This window comes from Hippocampus zosterae, chromosome 14 (genome assembly GCF_025434085.1).
Source record: "Hippocampus zosterae strain Florida chromosome 14, ASM2543408v3, whole genome shotgun sequence".
Taxonomy (NCBI): Eukaryota; Metazoa; Chordata; class Actinopteri; order Syngnathiformes; family Syngnathidae; genus Hippocampus; species Hippocampus zosterae.
In genome coordinates this window covers 15,386,722-15,409,468 of record NC_067464.1, presented here as the reverse complement: position 1 = coordinate 15,409,468, position 22,747 = coordinate 15,386,722, and the positions used below count along the sequence as shown (strand labels likewise).

The 22,747-nt window shown below is 41.0% G+C and overlaps 3 protein-coding genes and 1 long non-coding RNA gene across 7 annotated transcripts in view; 2 read left to right on the top strand and 2 right to left on the bottom strand.

Annotated features, from left to right (window-relative positions):
• clmna (calmin a) overlaps window positions 1-7,190 on the top strand; it is a 68,699-nt gene extending 61,509 nt beyond the window's left edge. For both annotated transcript variants that reach the window (XM_052085672.1, XM_052085671.1), the window contains exons 13-14: window positions 3,821-5,406; window positions 5,964-7,190. In XM_052085672.1, coding sequence (XP_051941632.1) covers window positions 3,821-3,944 — 124 coding nt within the window. In that variant the 3' untranslated portion in view covers window positions 3,945-5,406; window positions 5,964-7,190. The remainder of the gene's footprint in view (window positions 1-3,820; window positions 5,407-5,963) is intronic.
• Window positions 1-22,747, bottom strand: part of LOC127614473 (uncharacterized) — a 316,500-nt gene that overhangs the window by 161,885 nt on the left and 131,868 nt on the right. The gene's annotated exons all lie outside the window — the stretch shown is intronic.
• Window positions 7,145-7,455, bottom strand: LOC127614537 (uncharacterized). Its single transcript, XR_007966576.1, has 2 exons — window positions 7,306-7,455; window positions 7,145-7,270 (listed from the first exon to the last, which is right to left on the bottom strand). It is a non-coding gene; the product is annotated as an uncharacterized LOC127614537 (long non-coding RNA).
• The window catches only part of dicer1 (dicer 1, ribonuclease type III), a 103,713-nt gene continuing 99,106 nt past the window's right edge, over window positions 18,141-22,747 (top strand). For all 3 annotated transcript variants that reach the window (XM_052085646.1, XM_052085647.1, XM_052085648.1), the window contains exon 1: window positions 18,141-18,292. The gene's annotated coding sequence lies outside the window, so the exon portion shown is untranslated. The remainder of the gene's footprint in view (window positions 18,293-22,747) is intronic.

Sequence of the window (22,747 nt, the reverse complement as noted above, 5' to 3'; positions counted from 1 at the left end):
AGGTGCAATGAATTATGAGGAGCACCTTCAATGAATGGCATATTTTCTAATTTTACATTACAATATCAGACGCAATCTACATTGCATCCACTAGATGGAACTACGTTCAAGGAAATGGCAACAGAACGATCAGATGTCAGTAAAACGTATTTAATAAAGCAGCGACACAGTTCACATGACCAACAACAAGTTATAATTTTGACTTGTTAACGTTAAACTCTCTTGCCGCTGCTCTATTTCCATGTTCAACTGCGTAACCAATTGCCTTCAGTTTGAGCTCTACATTGTAAGCATGTCTCAAGCAAGGGGTGGACATATTACCGTAATGACCATACACAAGGCACATCGGATTTTAAGGTGTGCTGCGAGCTTTTAAGAAAATGCAAGGCTTTTAGGTGCGCCTTTTAGTGCGGAAAATACAGTACATTACATACACAAAGAGACCTTGAGAACGTCGACGTTGTAGTCGTACTGGACGTGGCAAAATGAAGCAAATGGTGAATATGCTTCCTCCTTGGAGATGCATCATCAAACAAAATATGGAACTATTGCTATTGATTGTATGATGTTATCCTAGCTCAGTATTTTGATTTTATTTGGTGAATTTATTTTATACTGTATCTAATATGAAAGCCATATCAAATATGCCGGATGGCCTGACATATCGTTAAGTATGTGGGTGTCTGGAGTCAAAATAACAAGGCCGGAGAGTAGCCCAAAACTGTATTTTCTTAACAGGTAATTTCATTAGGGACAATTAAAGGGACGCATGAAACCTCACTTCCGTGCTTGCTTAATCCATCTTTCAAAAAAAAAAAAAAAAACTTCTTCCCCAAAACAGGCATTTGTCAGAGATGGATGGACGGACCAATCCGTCCCAGGGATGCAATGCCCATCTCTGGATTCTAGACACTTACTGGTAGTAATTTACCTGTTATTTTGCTGTTCAAAGTTAGATAGACGTTCTCCACTTTAACGTGGTTCCAACCAGATGTCTGTGAAGTGTACTCAATCACCCAAACATGGTACACATGCGAGCCATGTCAATTTTATGTTACCTACCCGCGTTAGGTGACCAAGCATGGGTCTAGACAGGACTGTGTGAAGGGGCAGCCACAAATCTTGAGGAAGAATTGTGCTGCAGCAACTTTTACCGTGTCTAACTGACAAATTCAAACACTTGTTTGCAGCCGCACACGCTCTTCGAGGAAAATGGGCTACAGCTTAGCTACTAGAAGAATTTGGTTATATGGTTTTGCTTGTTGTTGTTGACTGTACAAATAAAGTTTAAGAAAAATATTAACTCTTGTTTCATGATGTGATTAGCAATTAAGTTTGTCATTACACAAAACACTATGATTGAGTTTAACAAAGCCCACTTACTTGGTATTTGCAGTTTACTGCTGAGAAACCTGACACTGGCCATTTGCATACTTAAGGCTGATTAGAAGTTGGATCTCCGCTTGCTGCAGACAACTATCGCTCGCCGTGAGCCGGCAGCAGGCCAATACTCTGAGCAGAATGAAAAGGAAATGGAGAGTAGTCGTGAAACATGACACGAGAAACAACTGAATATATTTTATATTTGAGGGGGCAAGCAAGACAAAGACAGTAAGAAGTGGAGCACAGGAGAGGCATGAGATTATATAAATATATAAAATATACAGTATATTTTGGGGGGGCACATTTATTTGAAGGGGCCCTTGAGGTGATGTGAGTCCATCAAAGCTTTTTGGGACTGTCTTCATGGTCTTTTTAATTATTATTTTTTAACTTCAAATTAGGGGCGGGGTGGCCATCGGACATTCCGGGAATATATCAGAATCAGAATCAGAATCATCTTTATTGGCCAAGTATGTAGAACACACAAGGAATTTGTCTCCGGTATAACACGCTGCACTAGTATCATCGTAAACAACAAAATCATTGAACCATTTTAGAGTATACCAGTAGTTTTGTAGTACCATATGTTAATTTTCGCAAACGGCCAATGTATTTCCAGTTCGGTCCTGGCCATCACGGCACCTTTCAGGTTACAAAGGGGCGTGCGGAACCAATTAAGTTGAGGACTCTTAATTGCAAATTAAGTTGGAACTTGAGATTCCACTGTACTTACCGAACCTTATCGTACTAAATTCTACAGACAAGCCTTCCAATGAGGAAGCAATCTTTGGACTCCCAGTTGGGCTCTCCTATCACTTGGGCTGAGGTTGCAGATATTATTAAAAACGCTGTTGCAAGGCCCAGGGGGTGGATGGCATCTCCCTGGATCAAGGCTGTTTTGACTGACGCAATCAGGATCTGGTGTGGTGCAGTTGGAAGACAGCCTCCAATATCCAATTTTGAGCCTGTTTGCTGAGGCTCCTGTCCCCCTGTAAACAGCACTGTGTATAAGTGGAGGAAGAGTCATTGTTCCTTCTGTATTTTCATTCTGACTGTATTGTCCCAACCCCTTTTGCACAACCTGCTCAAACTATCTGCTGTTTGTAGAATATATGTACCATATTTTCCGCACTAAAAGGCGCACCTAAAAGCCTTTAATTTTCTTAAAAGCTCACCACGCTCCTTAAAATCCGATGTGCCTTGTGCATGGTTCTTACGGTAATAAAATTCAAATTGCCCCACGGGAATAAATAAAGTCTTCTGAATTTGAATATGTCAACCCCAAAATGGCTCCTTGCTAGAGACATGCTTACAACGCAGAGTTCAAACTTAAGGCGATCGGGTTACACAATTGAACATGGAAATAAAGCAGCGGCAAGAGAGTTCAACGTTCATGAGTCAATGTTATTATTTGCTGTTGGTTAAGTGAACATTGACATTTGATCGTTCTGTTGCCATTCCTTTAGCGTAGCTCCATCTAGTGCAGTGGTGTCAAACATACGGCGCGCGGCCCACAAGGAGGTTTGATCATGCCCGCAGGATAATTTAAACGTGAAAAAAAGCATAAAGACACGGAATGAATATTTTTAATAAGGTGTAATTTATGGGGTATGCGCTAGGGGGACACACTGTTTTGATCAGCGTAAAATGCAACATTGTTTTGATCAGAAAAGAAGATAACAGCGGCCTCAGTCCATCACTGAGACAGACCCAACACAGCAGATGCTATCAAGGACTGAATACTTGATTCTTTACACATTTAATAGCACTCTCTTTTGTTTGTAAGATGTAGGCAGTTATTACATTGAGATTTTATATGCACGTGTAAATGGTAAAAAAAATAATTTCATTATAAATCATTTAATTTTAAAAGTGCATTACTATAGTATTCAATACCAATTACTTATTAAAGTTGTGTGCCTTTGTACAATCATTGGGCTCAGCTGCAATACATATATGTGAATGATAAAAGTAAATTGCACATTTGTCAAAGGAAATCGAAGGAGCTTCATGAAATGTTTTGTAAAAGATCTGGGGGGAGGGGGGGTCCAACATTTTCCAAATGTTCTTGTGCTTCTTTCAACTAAAATAAAGGAAATACATTATTTTGGTTACTTATAGCAGAGTATGATATAATTTTAATGATATGGCCCACTTGACATCTACCGAGGCCGTATGTGGCCCACAATGTGAAATGAGTTTGACACCGCTGATCTAGTGGATGCATTGTAGATTGCGTCTCATAATGCGGTGCATCCAATTGATGAAAACGAATACAAAATAGGCTATTCATTGAAGGGTCGCCTCATAATCCAGTGTGCCTTTTAGTGTGGAAAATGCAGTACTGTATTTAAAAATAGAACAGTAAGAACTTGTTTCATACAAACTCTGCACAACTTTCGGATTTTATGTTTTTTGTTTTATTACATTTTCTTAGCTGGAGTGGGAGCTGGGAGCCTTATCTGCTGTTTGTTCTCTGGCTGCTGCTCTACTGCTTATGGCTGTTGCCACAAATGGACCTGAAGACTTTGCCGAGTCTGCTGTTCAACATCAACCACTGAAGACACTCAACCCTCACGCGCGTGTGCACACACACACACACAAATACACACTTCTTGTTCTGTTTGGATTAAGAAAAACTATATATATCCTGCGCAGCGTTGTTTTGTAGCCTTACTCAACTAAGTGAATGCATTTGACAAGCTGTTTTCTTAGTTGGCTTTTGAGCTGGCACAAAAATGAATGGCTTTTCAGTTCTCACTGCAACTTTTGTTGTAAAATAATAACTGTAGTTTTGAGTCTTACTGCCATTGAATGATTGTTATCCGATTTTTATTTTTCCACAGAATATTAATAATTATGGCAACTGTGATTCATCTTCAAGTCCCGGTGGAACCTAGGACAACATCACCATGTTAAATGATCGTGTTACAATGACACATTCTAATAATATGAGAGCATACTGAAGTATTCTGCCTATTTTTACAAGCTGCATTACCAGATGAGAGAGAATGAGATTGTAAATAGAAAGATGAGTTTCCAAATGCGATAGATATTTTGATTACAAAATCTATATATAAAGTCTAGAGCAAAACAAAAAGTAGTTTAATTTATTTGTTAATATGTCTGTGGAGCAGTATTGGGGCTAAGAGGAGATTGAGCCATAGTGCTGAGGATGAAGTGGAAGCCAGATCTGCATAATGTTTCCAGTGCTCTGTTCAGGCCAGTCACGTTCTTCCACTTCGGCTAAAAAAAAATTAAAAAAAATGCTTTTACTGTACGAAAGGGAATTTGTTTATCTGTCACTGCCCTGGCAACACCAAATCACATTATTAATTGGTCTAGAATATTGAAATTTTATTGGTACTTTCACCTCTCGTTCAAGCTTCGAAACTAGCACACAGCTGCGTGGTGATGTTATGTTCTAAATGCTACTGCATGCTTCAAAGATCAGTCAATAACAATAGTGAGTGTCGTTATTCTATTGATTACTTTTGTTTATACCGGCACATTTATCTGGTGACTTTGCTTCGTATTCAGCTGACAAAGAGGATGTTTACTGCTCTAAATTTGTATTTAGCACAATGGCTTTGAAGCAAATTACAATGGTTCTGACTCATGTCAGTCAACGGAGCTGAAGCAGGATTGTTTGTTGTTGTGGTGGTTTTTTTATTCCACATATGTAAAAATGGAATTACAAACCCCTATTCCAATGAAGCATGTAGTGGTCAAACATTCTGTAAAATGTCAAAACAAAATACAGTGATTTGCTTATCCTTAAAAAAAAAGGTCACAGAAAGTAGACTATTCTCGGTGTAAAAACTGTCACATCTCCATTTTTGTGCTGGCGCAAGTCTACTTTATGGTGGTTTTTCAATTTGGTACTGCGTATTACTTGGTGTTCTGGGGACCAAAAGTGTCTTCTATAACACGGCCCCCGGTGCATCACACAAAGTAGACTGGATTTTAGACTCGGTTAAAAGTATGTCTAACTCCTGGGGGAAGTGGGGTAACACAATTTTTGTTACGTTTCAGACAAGCCTAATTAAGTTTGGACCCCAAAGTGTAGACGTCAAAGGGTCTCCGTTGCAAAAATATGTTTCTGGTACAAAAATCGCCACGACTAAGAGATAACATAAAGCGCTGGTCAAAACAAGGACCAGAGGGCACAAAAAACGAACAACCAAAAGCGCATGCACAAAAGGCAAGGGAGGAAAATAAGGACGGCAAAGACAAACAAAAACAATGTATCAAAGCAAATTGACAGCTCCCATTCCTCAACAAAATACACGCAAACTAAAGCCAAATCACAAAATAAAATCCAGTACTTACAAAACCATTCGTTCAAAAGCGAAACACGACGAGCTCTATAGCAAGAATAGTTTATGAGCATAGAAACAGCAAGGCATAAACAATACTCCGACTACCAGAAGACAGATTGCGGGTGCTTAAATACAGTTCCGTAATTGACTGATTGGCAGCAGGTGTGCAGCCAGCAAGTCCGCTCAGTCTGCCACCTGCTGGCCAGGCCCAGAACAAGAACATGACAATTTTGGTGTATTTGATGGAGGTGAAGGCAGACGGATTGGCACTCCGCGGACATGAGTGGTGGATATCACAGGATTTCATTCATAATTATGGCAAGAGCTTGGACAGTTCCTCTGAATCATTGCAGAAATGAATTCATTGAATGAATTATAAAAATTCCCATCTTTAAAAAAAAAAAAAAAGCACGGCTCATAGGACCCCTGTCACTCTGGGTCGTACACGGACACACAGACAGTCGTGGGTGCAAGCTGGTCTCCAATCGCCCACATCACATGCAGGGCCGGCGACATCATCTTGCAGTTTACCTGCCAATATCATGCACAGATCCGAGTGAGTCAATTTCTGCTTCTGTAATGTCAGCCATGGCACACTCAAGCAGACTGCGTTTTGACCAACTTGATCTTAGTGCAAATGAGGCATGCCGCCAAAAGGCTACTTCAACTCACAAAGGCGCACAAAGGCACATTGTTATGCTCAGTTCGACCCGTGCATAGTCTTGCAAAATACCAAAAGAAAGAAAATCACCCTGGGGCACAGTTAGACTTGCGCTTTGCGCTAGAAATGAAAATAGGGCCCCATATATTACAGTAGCAGCACCCAAAAATACAGCCCGCTTCTTTGGGCCCAAACCCATCTGAGATGAACTGACACCAAGTGAAAATGTGTGCTGTGATGATCTGACGAGTGCACGTTTCAAATTGTTTTGGGACATCACATCTTCTGCTGCAAATAGGAAAAGGACCATCTGGATTTTAATCTATGCAAAGTTCAAAGCTAGCATCGGTGATGGTATGGTGGTGTGTTACCACTTGCATTAGTAACTTCTGTGAAGGCAGCATTAAGGCTGAAAGATAGCCATGGGTTTTGGAGCAACATACGCTACCATTAGAGCAATTTTTTTCAGGGACTTATTTGTGCAAGAAAATTCCAAGCCATATTCTGCATGTGTTACAACAGAGTGGCTTCAGAGTAAAACTGTACTAGAATGAACTGCCAGCAGTCCAGACCTTTCATCCTTTGAACACATGTGGCACGTTATGAAACGCAAAATGTAACCACGAAGATCCTGGATTGTTGAGCAAATGAAGCCGCACATCAAGCAAGTGCCAATCGTCTACAACATTTTCAACAATTAGTGTCCTCAGTTTACAAACACTTATTGAGGGTAGTTAAAGGAGAGGTGATGTAACACAGTTTTTGGGGGGAATGGGTGGCACACATAAAATTCACAATGAGTGAATATTTGCAAAAAAAGGAAATCAATAGTTTTTCAATTTGATCAAACAAATATTGTCTTTGTGGTGTATTTAATTGAACATATAATGAAAAGGATTTGCAACTAATTGTCTTCGGTTTTTTGTTTATGTTTTGCACAACACCCAATTTCATTGGAGTTGGGGTTTGTACATTTTCACCACAATGATAAGGATACATTTGATTGTGTTTATTTTTCACATCTCCTGGTTACTTACAAGTTAACATGATTTGTTCAATGTCTGTTTTTCAACCTGTCTCAATACTATTACTGTACTCATTAATTACCTTTTTTGAAACACTCAAAGCATAATGTTACTTACAAAGTTACTTATATACAGTACGCACTGTCGAGACAGAAACATCTTCATCTGTTTAATATTTGACTATCTTCATTGTTTTTAAAACATCTTTTTACTTAAAACATTGTGTTTTTTCCTAACATTGAGAGAAATCAACATTCGTACAGTACAGTTCTTCACTGGATGGTCGTTAAATTCAATTTAAATAAATCTGTCTCGCATGGTATAAGTTATTTATTTATGTTTATATTTATCTTATATTATTAAGTTATGGATGTATCAATTTAAACATAATATAACTGTCTCCCGCCTGAAAGCCAACGTTTGGAATAGGAATGAAAGTCCAATTTGTAAACAGTACGTGGAATACAATTCAGCACCATGAGAAAGAAATATTAAACATCCATTTATTTTTCCAGTAAAATGCTGAGTTATCAAGCACATTTTATCACAGTGTCCAGTGTGTGTTTGAAATTTGTGTTCACTCTTAACTACTGGGAAAATACAGATCCTAAGAACCAGAAGAAAGCCCATGTTGGTGAGTATTTGCAAGTCACGAGTCGTAAGAAACATTATATTTAATCGGGACCTGGATGGGAAACATGCTTCCGCCTGCTTTATCTTTATCTTACATTCATACTGGATATTATGGTGTAGTGCACACAGAATTTTATCAGATCTTTTGATGTCAGTAATGTAAACAAATAAAATACCTTGATATTATTGTCTGTACTGGTGGTTGGTTTCTCATCAGCTGTTTTGTGCCATCTTTAAATGGCATTTTTTTAATGCACAAAAGCCCCTTTTCACGGGGTGAGGGGGAGAAATAGTAGGGTTTTTTTGTGTTGCACACTTTGCTGTCAAAGAGGGGATCTTTTATACATATAATTGATCATTAAATGTGTCTATCCATCCATTAATTGAACCGCTAATCCTCACGAGTTTCGCGGGTGTGATGGAGCCTATCCAGCGGGATACACCCTGGACAGCTTGCCAGCCAATCGCAGGGCACAAATAGATATACAACTACTCGCACTCACACTCACTCCGAGGGACAATTTAGAGCGTTCAATCAACATACGATGCATGTTTGTGGAACGTGACAGGAAACCGGAGTACCCGGATAAAACCCATGCAAGCATGGGGAGAACATGCAAACCGAGGCCGATAAAAATTGTCAGGCGCCGTGTAACACCCTGTGATGTACAGAAATTGTATTGGTGCATTGACTAAAACAGTGGAACCGGAACCAGCCCCCAAGGAGGTTCGGTCAGGCCCGCAGGATCATTTAAAAGTTAAAAAAGGCATAAAAGACACGGAATGAATATTTTTAAGAAGGTGCGATTCATTACGTATCCGCGAGGGTACACACTATTTTGATCAGAGTGGACGACAAAACATTGTTTTGATCAGAGAAGAAGACAACAGCCATCTCAGTCTGTCACTGAGACAGACCCAACACGCTATCAAGGACATGTGATTACTTTATTCTTTACACATTTAATAGCACTCTCCTTGGTTCTTAAGGTGTAGGCAGGGATTAAATTTAGATTTTATATGCACATGTGTAATGGTATAAATCTCATTTAATCTTAAAATGGAAGACTATATTTTTCAATACCAATTATTTGTTAAAGTTTTGTGCCTTGATCAGTGGGATCAGTTGCAATGCATATATATGAATCACAAAATTAAATTGAACACTTGTCTAAGGAAATCTAAGGTGCTTCATGAAATGTTTTGTGAAAGATATGTTCATTAAACGTCACCGTTTTCCGAATGTTCTTGTGGTTCTTTAGACCAAAACAAAGGAAAGACATATTATTTTGTTTATTTAGAGCAGAATATGATATCATTTTAATGGTCCGGCCCACTTGAAATCTACCAAGGCCGTATGTGGCCCACAATGTGAAATAACTTTGACACCCCTGGTCTAAAATGAACAGTAAGTGAGCTGTGAATTTTTGAAAATCCAACATTTACCCATTTTTTCACATTGATGCTATTACACCCTTGTTGGAGAGCAGGCATGTCCAGCCTCCAGCCTGGAAGGCCGCTGTCCTGTTTGTATTCCATATCTCCCAGCTGCAACACACCTGATTCAAATGATCAACTCTGAAGCAGCATTAGAATGATCCAGATGATTTGAATCAGGTGTATTACTCCTAGGAGACCTGGAAAACAGGCAGGACAGAGGCTCTTAACGACTGAGTTTGGACACCCCTGTAATATAGAGGATTCATCTGATTGACCTTCAAATGACCCAAGATCTACTTTTTCGTAAACCAACCTCCTGCGATCGACCCGTTACCACAAACGCGTGCATACGCACACACTTACAAAATGACTATAACGGGCCCGAAGATGATCAAGGCACTTTAGCTGCATGTTAAATTTTGGAGCTCATGTGCACCATTTAAAAATGTTTCTCTCGGCCCTCCGGATTCCCATTCTTTGCCAGTACCCTGGGTGAATTGTACATAAAACAGCACCTGCCTGACATCCCGTCCGGCGAATAGAAACGTGTGTCGCAGGCTATGACGCAAATCCTCCTTGACAGGAATAATAATGTTGAAATCTAACATTAATTCTACACATTTTTACAGCATTGTAAAACTTTAAGAATGTTGGTGTCATGTTTGTCCTCCTACAGAAACCATATTAAAACAAACAATATATTTCCCTCTCCCATCTTTTTTCATTTTCAAACATTTTTGAAAAAGCTCCAGGCAGCCACTAGGGTGGCGCTAAAGAGCCACATTCGGCTCTGTAGCTGCGGGTTGCTGACCCCTAGACTATATCATCATAAGTCCTCAGACAATGGGTGAAAAAAAATGAGTTTTCAAAATATCCATCCATTTGTCTATCAACATGTCTGCCAGTAATCTATTAGTTTCTTGTTAGCATGGTTCCAGGGTGTATCATGTGACTTCCCTGGACCCTCCTAGAATCCTATTCTTTGCCCGTGCCCTCGGTGAATTGTACACGAAGCAAACTCTGAATGAGAAGAATGACGATAAAAATAGAGCGCAACAGTTCTTATCACAAGCTGCAATTGCAGACTGCTGAGCGCTAACAACTTCCGGTGACGTAATCAGGCGCCACCGTAAATTCAAGATTTACCTGCTTTATTTTATTTTTTTAATGTTTATTTTGTGAAAATGAGACTGATAGGATGATTAGGGTGCAGCGTACATGACACAAAAAATATATTACTAACATGTACAAAGTCCCTAGGTGTGAGTGTGAGCGTGGATGATTGTTCGTCTCTGTGTGCCCTGTGATTGGCTGGCAACCAATTCAGGGTGTCCCCCGCCTACTGCCCGAAGACAGCTGGGATAGGCTCCAGCACCCCCCGCGACCCTCGTGAGGATGAAGCGGCCTCGGAAGATGAATGAATGAATGAATGTACAAGACACACAAATGGTTGGGTTTTTTTTCTCCTCGACACTCTTCAGATCGACTCGGGACCTGTCTTAGATCTACCGGTAGATCAGGATCTACCTAATGGGCACCCCTGCCCTACACACATAGAAAGAATGTGTGTAGGGTGGCCCGGTGGTCCAGTGTTTCGCGCGTCGACCTCGCAGATCAGCAGTACCGGGCTTCATTCCAGCTACGTCCTTCCTGATGTTGTCCCTGGGTCTGCATGGGTTTTCTCTGGGTACTTTGGTTTCCATTTGAAAATTTAATCTTGGAACTCCAGATACACACATACTTCCAGATACAAATGGAATGGAACTTATTTGATAATAATGTGGACTGCCAATCGACTCTGGCAGTTGAAGGCAGAGGGCAGCCATCTTTCGTTGCCTCTTTTATTGACAATTTATTTTATTATGATTATTATTAGGTAATTAGTATTAGGTAATTGTAGCAATAGTCATAGTCTTAATTTATTTATTTATTTTTCTGAAAACACCCTTATCACCATCATCCCGGAACTCCTCACCCCCAAACTTCTCCACCTTGGTGTGTCCCCTGCGATCCTCAGCTTCGTGACGGGACGGACACAACAGGTGAGACTGGGAGCAACAACATCATCAATACGCACCACCAGCACTGGAGCCCCACAGGGATGTGTCTTCTCTCCACTGCTCTTCTCTCTCTACACAAACGATTGCACCTCAACAGATCCAGTTGTCAAACTCATAAAGTTCGCAGACGACACCACGGTCATCAGTCTCATCAAAGACGCCGACGAGTCTGCGTACCGCCAACAAGTGGAGCAGCTGGAGCTCTGGTGCAGCCGACACAACCTCGGGCTGAACACGTTCAAGACTGTAGAGATGATCGTGGACTTCAGGAAACATTCTTCTCCACAGTTGCCCCTCACACTATCCAACTGCCCTGTGTCAACCGTCGAGACCTTCCAGTTCCTGGGAATCACAGTCTCCCAGGACATGAAGTGGGAAGTCAACACCATCTCCATCCTGAAAAGGGCCCGGCAGCGGATGTACTTCCTGAGGCTGCTGAGGAAGCATGGCCTGCCACAGGAGGTGCTACGACAGTTCTACACGGCAGTCATCGAATCAATCCTGTGTTCTTCCATCACGGTTTGGTTTGGGGCCGCCACAAAAAAGGACAAAATCCGACTTCAACGGACAGTTAGGACGGCGGAAAAATCGTTGGCACTGCCCTACCCACTCTTGAGGACTTGCACACTGCAAGAATCAAGACAAGGGCACGGAAAATCCTCCTGGATCCCCCGCACCCTGCCCACCACCTTTTTCAGCCACTCCCCTCAGGCAGACGCTACAGATCCATGCGCACCAAATCCAGTAGACACTTAAACAGCTTCTTCCCTCTAGCCATTAACTCCTTAAACAGTCACTGACGTAGTCACTCTTCTTGTACTACAAAATGGTCCTACAAAACTACTGGTTACTCTAAAATTGTTAAATGATTTTGTTGTTTACGATGATACTAATGCAGCGTGTTATACCGGAGACAAATTCCTTGTGTGTTCTACATACTTGGCCAATAAAGATGATTCTGATTCTGATTCTTATTACTGCTTTTTTTTTTTTTAATGCCAGTATCGTGAATGGAGTAATTTCGCAGAGTAAACTTTCCTAGCTGCATTGACCATTTAGACTTGAGTATATTATCTCGGGTAACCATATTTTGATCTAAAAAAAAGAGGCCGCTAGTCCCAGCCTCGAGATACAGAAATGATACTCAAATATATTTAAGATTATGGATGCACACTATTGAGAAACATGCAAAATGCAATATGGGTGTTACAAATTGTAAGATCGATAGTATGCCTATATTTAACATGTACCTAAAGAAATATTATCATGAAATACGAATGCATTCTGATCTAATTATGTTCTTCAGTGAAAATAATATCCCGGGAACCTGTTCTTTTATTGATGGGCAATTTGATGGCGATGTGCATTGCGGTTGCATCTGATTGGTCAAAATTACATTAAACTATTGTCACGATGCAAGGTGGCGGTGGACCCCAAAAAGCAGGCAGGAGGGAGGAGCAAAGTGTACTTGACTAATTGTATATAAAACAGAAAACTAAATCCATAACAAAGTCCAAAGTAACAAACAAAAACCATGACTGAAACAAAAACTATCAATAACCCAAACACTACCAGAACAAACATGACAGCAGCAAAGGAACAGCAACAAACGAACATGACAGTAACAAAGAGCACCAATGACCCGATAATGAGTGTTCTGGCGGGAGTTCTTTTATAGAACTAATTACCTAACAACCAACAGGTGTGCAGCTGCAGGGGGGGGGGGGGGGCTACAGTACCACCTGTTGGTCCCAAACCGAATCATGACAGTACGCCTCCCTCACCCCAAAAATGTCCAAAGGCTTGCCTCGCCGGGTAACGGGAACAAAAGTGATAATATACAGTAAGAATAATATAATAATAATATAATTATTATAATATATAATTAATAATATAAATATAATTTTTACTGTATATTATTACTTTTGTTCCCGTTACCCGGCGAGGCAAGCCTTTGGACAAAGGCGACGACGACCTTCGCCTCGCCGGAGAACAGGAACAAGAAGCAACCCTTTGGCTGGGCATAGCCTGACGTGGATGGAGCTCGACGTAGCGGGGGACATGGGACAGCCGGACGTCAACAGGGGCTCGACCTGACATGGCACTGCTCGTCGTGGACGTGAATGTGACTCAGTTCAAACAGACACATGACGAACCTCGGCTCAACGTGGACACGGACGGGGCTCGGCCCACTGTAGACGCTATTTGACGAGACAAAAACATGGGGCAGCCTCATCACCAGCGCTGCCTGAAGGGGGAACATGGGACAGCCGCAACACCAGGGCTGCCTGAAGGGGAAAAGGGTGTCAGCCGCAGACGTGCTCCGCCAGGCAGATGGTGGAAAAGGGACCAGTCCTTACTACCTGCGGGTCCAGGTGGTCGGGTCATTCTGTCACGTTGCAAGGTGGTGGTGGACCCCAAAAAGCAGGCAGGAGGGAGGAGCAGGATGTACCTGACGAATTGTATTTAAAATAGAGAAAACTAGTGATGGTTCCAGCGACACCGATGCATTGATGCATGCGCCGGGCTCACAGAGCAAACCACGTGTAGGTGCATGTGCTTCTTCATTACGTCATGTGATTGACACGTGAACTGCACCGGCGCAGTTTAGACTGCATCGGCTGCGTTGACACAATCCAGGCTGCTAATTGACACATCGGCTGCGTTGACACAGTCCAGGCTGCTAACTGACACGTGAACTGCACCGGTGCAGTTTAGACTGCATCGGCTGCTTGGCACAGTCCAAGCTGCGCCACTTAGTCCTTAGTCCAGGGGGCGCCGACTCAGTGCAGGGGGCGTTGACGCAGCAAAAGCCCGCACAGTGTATCCTAAGGAAGTGCGTCTGGCGACACGATGCGAAACAAAACAGACCTCACCCTCGCTTGAATAATAATATATGTTTGGGCATTACGGAATAAACACTGATAATCAGAAAAAATGTGTCCGTCTGACTTCAAGCGTCATGTCAGCTGTCATATAATAGGCTATTATTATATGAGAAGTGCTCTATGAACGTTTGTACTGTAGGTCATACTCCAGTTGATTGAGAGGTCCCGCCTATAAAGGGGAGTTCCAGAAAGCGACTGCAAGTGAGCACACCGCATGTTTGATGACTCTGCCACGTTGCTGTTAAAAGTCACATAAAACGTAAACCTTGTCTGCTGACCATCATTACATCGGCTAGGCTAGTTTAGCTGTTGTCGTAGTTCAAAGCTTAATATGTGGCGTGGTTTGGGTCGGCGCCGCAAGTACGTGCTCGCACGCACAGCTGAGAGCAGCAGACTATCGACTGCTGTGTGCTGAGACGCACTTCACTCGAGTGACAAATTGTCCGCCGTGTAGAGCCATTTTGATCTCCTTTTGGAGAATAAGGTATTTATTAAAATCTCCTTGTCACTCCAAGTGCCTCTAGGATTTTTGGCATGTCTTATTCTATTGTGTGTGTGTGTGTGTGTGTTCTCCACAACAGGGGAAATAGCATGCATTAAATGCAACAGACTGACATTTAAAACACCGGAGCATTTTATTTTTCTAAATCAAAATTTGTGAAGACAAAGCCCACAAGCATCATTATGCACATGATTTTCACATTATTGAAACACATTGACTGATACAATATGAATGCATGGATGTGAATGATATTGTCAAGGGTCAATGTCATCTTTAAGAAAGGATAGCAGCTACACTGTATAAAAATGGCATAATCTGAACAGTATAGACCAGGGGTGCCCATTAGGTAGATCCTGATCTACCGGTAGATCTAAGACAGGTCCCAAGTAGATCCGAGGAGTGTCGAGAAGAAAAAAACCAAACAACCATTTGTGTGTCTTTGTAAATGTTATTAATATATTTTTTGTGTTAATATACACTGCACACTAATCATATTATCAGTCTCATTTTCACAAAAAAATATTTTAAAAATAAAATAAAGCAGGTAAATCTTAAATTTACGGTGGCACGTGATTACGTCACCGGAAGTTGTTAGCGCTCAGCAGTTTGCAATTGCAGCTTGTGATCAGAGCTGTTGCGCTCTATCTTTTATCGTCATGATTCTCATTCAGAGTTTGCTTTGTGTACTATTCACCAAGGGCACGAGCAAAGAATAGGAATCCAGGAGGGCCCAGGGAAGCACTTTAAAACGATACGTGTGAGCTATGATAGTTAACAGGCTGCAAAAGTGCGTCGCATTCCTCCGTTTCAGGCTGTTTCTCATCATGGCGTGCGCGTGTGTGTGTGTGTGTGCATGTGCGCATGCGCGCGCCGGTAAGGGTAGATCCCGGGAGGTTAGTTGATCGAAAAGTAGATCTTCAATCCAAAAAGTTTGGGCACCCCTGGTATAGACAATATAAACAATATAAACAGCATAAACAACAACATAAACAATGGCGCTGTGGCTATTGTGGGTAGAATGAGGTAGTGCATTGTATACACGTGTTTTGAAACACTTCTGATACTCAATTTGAATGAATATCAAGTTTTATAAAGGACCGTCGGAGATAGGCACTCAGAAATAACGACAAGACACTTCTGGCTACCAACAATAGGCACTTTATTGGTCCCACACAGAAATGATAACACAGTTCAAGCAAGTTGTATGAAGCTAATACTATCAGCAGATGTACTTCTGCTTTTAATCATGAGTTTTCGGCAATAACAGGATGTGTCTCAAGAGTTTCAGTAAAAACATGTTATTCAAGCATTTATGCAATATACAAACTTTAAACACAATAATCATTAATACAACGATATATATTGATTAATGAAAACATCACTACACTATTTATTATACCAACACGTCATCATCAAATCAGTTTGTTCAGTCTGTCAAGTGGGTTGGCTGCAGGGATTTTGAAGGTCCAGCAGGTGGCAGTGGTTAGCGACACAGTATCAGTACAGTATCAACACAGTGTGTCATTGTGTCGACATGCCTCATGAGGCCTCATGGACCCATCACTAGAGAAAACTAAATCTAAAACAAAGTCCAAAGTAACAATTAACAAACAAAAACCATGACTGAAACAAAAACAATCAATAACCAACACTACCAGAACAAACATGACAGCAGCAAAGGAATAGCAACAAACGAACATGACAGAAGCAAAAAGAACCAATGACCCGACAAAGAGTGCTTGGGCATGAGTCCTTTTATAGAACTAATGACCTAACGACCAACAGGTGTGCAGCTGCAGAGGGGGTGGGGGGGGGGGAGCCATACAGTGCCACCTGTTGGTCCCAAACCGAATCATGACAACTACACAATTCCAGATGAATTCATTAGACATGTTTTGCATTCTGCACTTTGTGCGCCATTATCACAATGACAATATTTTTTCAATATGTTGTGAAATCCTCATTTAAATAAATTCTCCTCTGTATTGGTAGAAAATAAAACAAAGAAAAAGGTGAATCTATATGAGCTTTTAGCTCTCCGAATTGCATCTTTACTAGTCATTGAAATACAGTATGTACTTGTGGGCTTTACACACTCTCCTAAGCTTTTTCGTGTATTCTCACTGTGCTCAACTCCGACTGGTGATCGAAACGCACTTCTGAGTCCAGTGACTTCAACCACAGCGGTGAGACACAGACGAATTATAGGGATGACTTTTTGTTTGTTTATTCAATTTTGGCTTCTGTCCTTCCCATTTTGGCAGCAAACACTATTGTATGGCTCTCACGTTTGTAACTGAACGGGCCTGCTCCACATACACTTTGCCAAACTACCGCTGCCTTCTGGGTTATTTAGTCTTACGTCACACATGCCGGTCACGGTGCATTCTGCCACTCATAAGTATTGTAATATCTGTTTCTTGTATTTGTGTGATATCATAGGGAGGGGAGGAGCCAGGTTGGGGGGAATATTGGCTCCGGGGAGTTAGTCTGAGTGAGGAGCGCATGGGCGTGAGTTGTGGCGAACAGCAACTCCTTGAATGCGTGTGTTTATTACTTATTTGGTTATTAAAAATGATAAATGATGTATCAGCAACTGCGAGCATCGTTCTCTCCGCTACTGAGGGGCATTACAGTATTTTTTAAGCATTCCGCATTTGTTCCACAAAACATCATTCAAATTAGACATATGCTACTTAGTTCCGTGAAAAACGTACACGCTGGACATTTTCATGAATTTATAAAATTTCGTTCGGACACCCATACAGGATATAAACAAGCGTAAATGTCCGGATAAAGGAGGACATTTGGTCACTCCAATATTATCTTACTATCGTGAATTATGACTTTCAGAAGTGATGTTTATATTTCACAGCGTTTTTTTTTCTTGATGGAGTTTAGTTTTATTTCATAGTTCGTAGTTCTGACATAATGATGCAGACGAATCATCGAGTAGCATTGGAGATAGACAGGATAAGAGAAGGTTAATAATTACATTCTTACCGATTAAATGTGCATTTTGAGCTTTTCTCACGCGCAAAAATCAATTTATTTAAGTCAGGTAACGTGGCAACGTAAGATGGCTGCTAGTGGCTTCACTTCTCGCAACGGCGAGTAAGGCGGCGAAAGGAGTCCGGTTATATACATCCAATGACGGCAGCGCGAACAACTTACGGATATTCTTGGTGAATTTAGTTCAACGCGGTCACTGTGTAAATGCGGCACATTACGCAATTTACGTTCATGTTTGGTCGTAGCTAAGGAGCAGGTCACAGGAAATGATACATGAGTGGGAAAGGGGACACATAAATTGGGACAGTAGCGTGAATGAGAGACGTTTTCAAATAAAATATTCTGGATCAACAGGACATGTCACAGGTGAGATTGTGCATCCATATGTCTTTGCTTAGAGCACCCCAAAAAAGCTGTTGGCTTCGCTTGGAATTAACCACTTAGCTAGCTAGCTAATACCGTGAAGGTTCGTGGTAGCTATAGTAAATGCCGTACGTCCGTGTGTTGATTTAGAGTTAATCTCCGTTTCATTGTGTATAAAGAAATTACGCAGGTGCGCTTGTAAATAACGCAGGGATATTTTCACTTGCTAGTGAGATTGTCAAGAGCGATACGTTTCTCTATTTGCTAGCCGTGCTAGCAAATTACGGTGGGTTAAATTGCCACTTTTGCAATTATTTGCGTTCATCTAAGACAAGTTTGCGGTTTCGGGGCTGTATGACAAATCATTTTCAGCTTCACCTAACAAATACCGTTTTCCAAAACGGAACTAACCACACCAAAATAAGTTCTACATTAAGGTTAGCAGCCACGTTATGAACGTATAAAAGGTATTAAGAGGGTAATTGGTACAAAATGTGTAAAATAATAATATTTAAAAACCCTCTGAGGCTAGGAAACATCTGATATTTGGGGGGAAATTGTCGTATGGGGTAGTAGTGTACAATTCAGACTTATTTTTTTTTAGCAAAAGCTTCACATGCAGCTATGATTTAAGAGGTACCAATTTATTCAAAAAACTCAAAACAAGAACAAACATCAAGGAAAGATGTGTATTTATCAAAGGTGTTAATCTGTTGAATAATATCGAAACGGACCTGAAAATGAGTAAATCACTTGCTGAGTTCAAAAACAAATTCAAAAAAATTGTACAAAAAAACAATCAGTTAAAATGATAAATTCTAAACATTAAATATAATGATAAATCAGAACTAAGTTGATAAATAGAGAAAGATATTGAAATATCCATTATGAATACAAGAGAAAATTGACACAAGAGTGCCAGGGTGTGGATGTATATAATCCCGATACAAACCAAAAGATGTAAAAATATCACGGTTAAGGGTAAAGTATGAGCCTTAATGGAGACTTCTTTCTTTTCTGATTGATATAGAAATGATTTATTAGATATAAACGCATAACGGGGGAGGACGAGGAGTTTTTTACTTCTTCCTACTCCCTTGAACATAATAACTGTGTTGAATGAAGACTGATGTCTTTCTTTTTACTATTTTATTTACCTTATTTTCTGTCAAATTATTACTGTATATGTTTTACGTTTAATAAACAAAACAAAACATGTAATGTATTCTGGGATGTTGCAGGTTTACAACATTGGCCCGATGTGGTAAATTAACGCCAGGTCAGGTCAAGTCAAGTCAAGTCAACAGTATTTATAGAGCACTTTCAAACAGCCATCGCTGCATACAAAGTGCTGTACATGGAGCGATTTAACATACACAATAAACAGTAAGACGAATCGGTAATAAAGGCGGTAGAAAGCAACAAGCAGTAAAATCAAGAACAAATCTAAGTCATGCTGAGTCAAACGCCAAAGAATACAAGTGAGTTTTGAGGAGGGCTTTAAAGATGGGCAGCGAGGAGGCTTGCCGAATGTTCAGTGGGAGGTCATTCCAGAGAGAGGGACCAGCAACAGAAAAGGCTCGATCCCCTCTGAGCCTCAGTTTAGTTCAAAAACAATAGGGCATGGAAAATTGCTGTATTTGCATAGAGCAATTCAAAACAATGTTCCAAAGTACTTAACGGTAGAAGAATAACAACAAAACAACTTGGTATAGATTAGGGACAAGAACAATATTTTTTCATCCCCTACATCAACCACTATTGAGATATAATATCAATAATACTATATCAACGTCTCAAGTCCTAATTGAGAAGGCCAGGTCTGAAGGTCACTTCTTCGTGTGGTTGGAAGAAACAATTTTTGTCCTTTGTAAAGTACTTTGCACTTCAGACAGGCCATTTGTGTGTAGCCATTCTCGTACACTCTGCATCGTCCACGTTTATCAGCATGGATGGGAAAATGATCGGATCGATCTAGTCTGACCTCAACTGAAGGGGTTGTTTTTAGTTCTGGGCCATTCTTCATAACTGCATACAGGTTTGATTGGTCAGAAATAAGTTCAAACACGGATTCATCCATGAACTGATCAAAATACCACTTTGCACTTGGTATTTCATCTGGTGGAGGTGAGAATGCAGGTATTTGGAATGAAGGGTCTCGGTCAGCTGCTGGGGGGTTTCCTCTGCCTCCAAGAAAAAACTTTATTTAGTGGAGCTGGGCCGGGCTGAGGTTAATCATCATCGGGGACCCCAGTGTCATTGTCTGCTTGTATGTTATGAATGTCAACATCAATTGTGTTTGGATTAGGTATTGCTATTGCTCCCAGTGTCTCATCATCATCAAGGCTGAAGTCAGACTCGTATTTCAGCAGGTTCACCAAAATCTGGACCACCAATTTCATCGTCTGAAATTGATTTTGTCATCATCAGGAAGGCAAATCATCCAGTGGTTAGCACGTCGGCTTCACAGTGCAGAGGTACCGGGTTCGATTCCAGCTCCCGGCCTCCCTGTGTGGAGTTTGCATGTTCTCCCTGGGCCTGCGTGGGTTTTCTCCGGGTGCTCCGGTTTCCTCCCACGTTCCAAAAATATGCATGGCAGGCTGATTGAACACTCTGAATTGTCCCTAGGTGTGAGTGTGAGCGTGGATGGTTGTTTGTCTATGTGTGCCCTGCGATTGGCTGGCAACCAATTCAGGGTGTCCCCCGCCTACTGCCCGGAGACAGCTGGGATAGGCTCCAGCAACCCCCCGCGACCCTAGTGAGGATCAAGCGGTACAGAAGAATGAATGAATGAATGAATCATCAGGAAGGCAAATCATTTCAAAGGACTCTTTGAGTGAATAAGATCTTTGTCGGCCTGCCATAACGCACCACAAACCTGCAACCAGAGTATTCTGCAAGCTAGTTAGCAATTTTTAAACGATTTTAAAGAATATTTAAATAACATGCCACATGATGTATTTTTTATTTGAAATTTCATGAAATTAACATCAATTTACACATTTTGTGGAGTCACGCAATGCCCTGGGAAAGCTCAATTTGCCCCACTTCCCCCCCCAAAAACCCCACAGGATTTTTTTTTAAAAATAGCTCACTCATTTGTATTCTTTGGCTTTGACTCAGCATGACGCAGACTTGATCTTAGTTTTACTGTTTTTGTGCTGTCTACTGTCTTTGTTAGTAATTTATTGTTCTATTGTTTATAAGATAAGATATCCTTTATTCGTCCCACAATGGGGAAATTTACAGCCTCCAGCAGCAAGAATGTATGTAGAAAGAAGAAAGGAGAAAGAGAAAATAAAACAACAAACATCTTTCAATTAAATACAATATGAACACAAATGGATATTATTGTTGTTTATATGATATTTGCTCCATGTACAGCACTTTGTATACAGCGGTAGTTGTTTTAAAGTGCTCTATAAATACAGTTGAGTTGATCAGTGATGTTATTGCAAGTAAGAAACATCACAGCTACCAGCATATTTAAAATATGTAAACAGTAGTAGTACTTTACATATTTGAGACAAAGATTACAACAGTACACATTTACTTCAGTGTTTCATGATAAAACCTTATACAGTAATTTAATCTGTGCTGTATGTTGCACACGGAGCACATTTGACAATAAAGTTGACTTGAACTTGAACTTAAACTCTTGCCTTGTACAGGGTAGCTTCACTTGGAGACTTTTCTGCTGGAGGCGCTGACGAAGTAGCAACTCCAGCTGTGGTTTTTAAATTGGAGAAAAACATGGTGATGGGTTACGCAATGACATTTATCTTGTCTTCTTATTCATTGGAATAGGTTTAAAGTCTCTTTTTTAAAAATCAGACAATGGTCTTTGTTTGAGTGAAGAAAAAGTATGCTTACTAAGCTGACAGTTTCGACTGTCATTACAGCCTTCGCCTCAGCTGTCAGTGTTAAGGCTGCAAACCAACTCTCCGGCGTCGCAGTTGAATCAATATGTCCCTATTGGTGCCATCTCCGATGAACGTGCTTACACGCATCCAGCCGGGACGCATTGCTTTGGCAGTGGCAAGGGGTTGGAGCGCAGTGTAACTAATCCAAAAAAGTTATAATTAAAAAAAAATAATAAGCAAATCTCGAACACACCACTAAGATATGGTTTGCGAAACAGTCAATAGACAGGCAATGATGCACAGCCAGTTCGCTGACGGGATAAATCTACTCGTGCTCTCACTGGTCGATGTTGCGCCAGGAACCAAGCGTGCACCTTCTTTGAGTGGCCATGTACAAAGCCTCTGAGGCAAACCTTCTCTTTTGCGCAGCAACATGAAATAACACATCATTCCGCAATACGGGTGCCGATTAAATTTGTATTAGTTTAAAAAAAACACGAAACACTGAAGCCGCAAAATTTATGTTATAATAGGGCTGTTCACACGGCAAGATTTGGTCCGGTGCTGCACCGGGGCTGCCCCAGTAGAGCGTTCA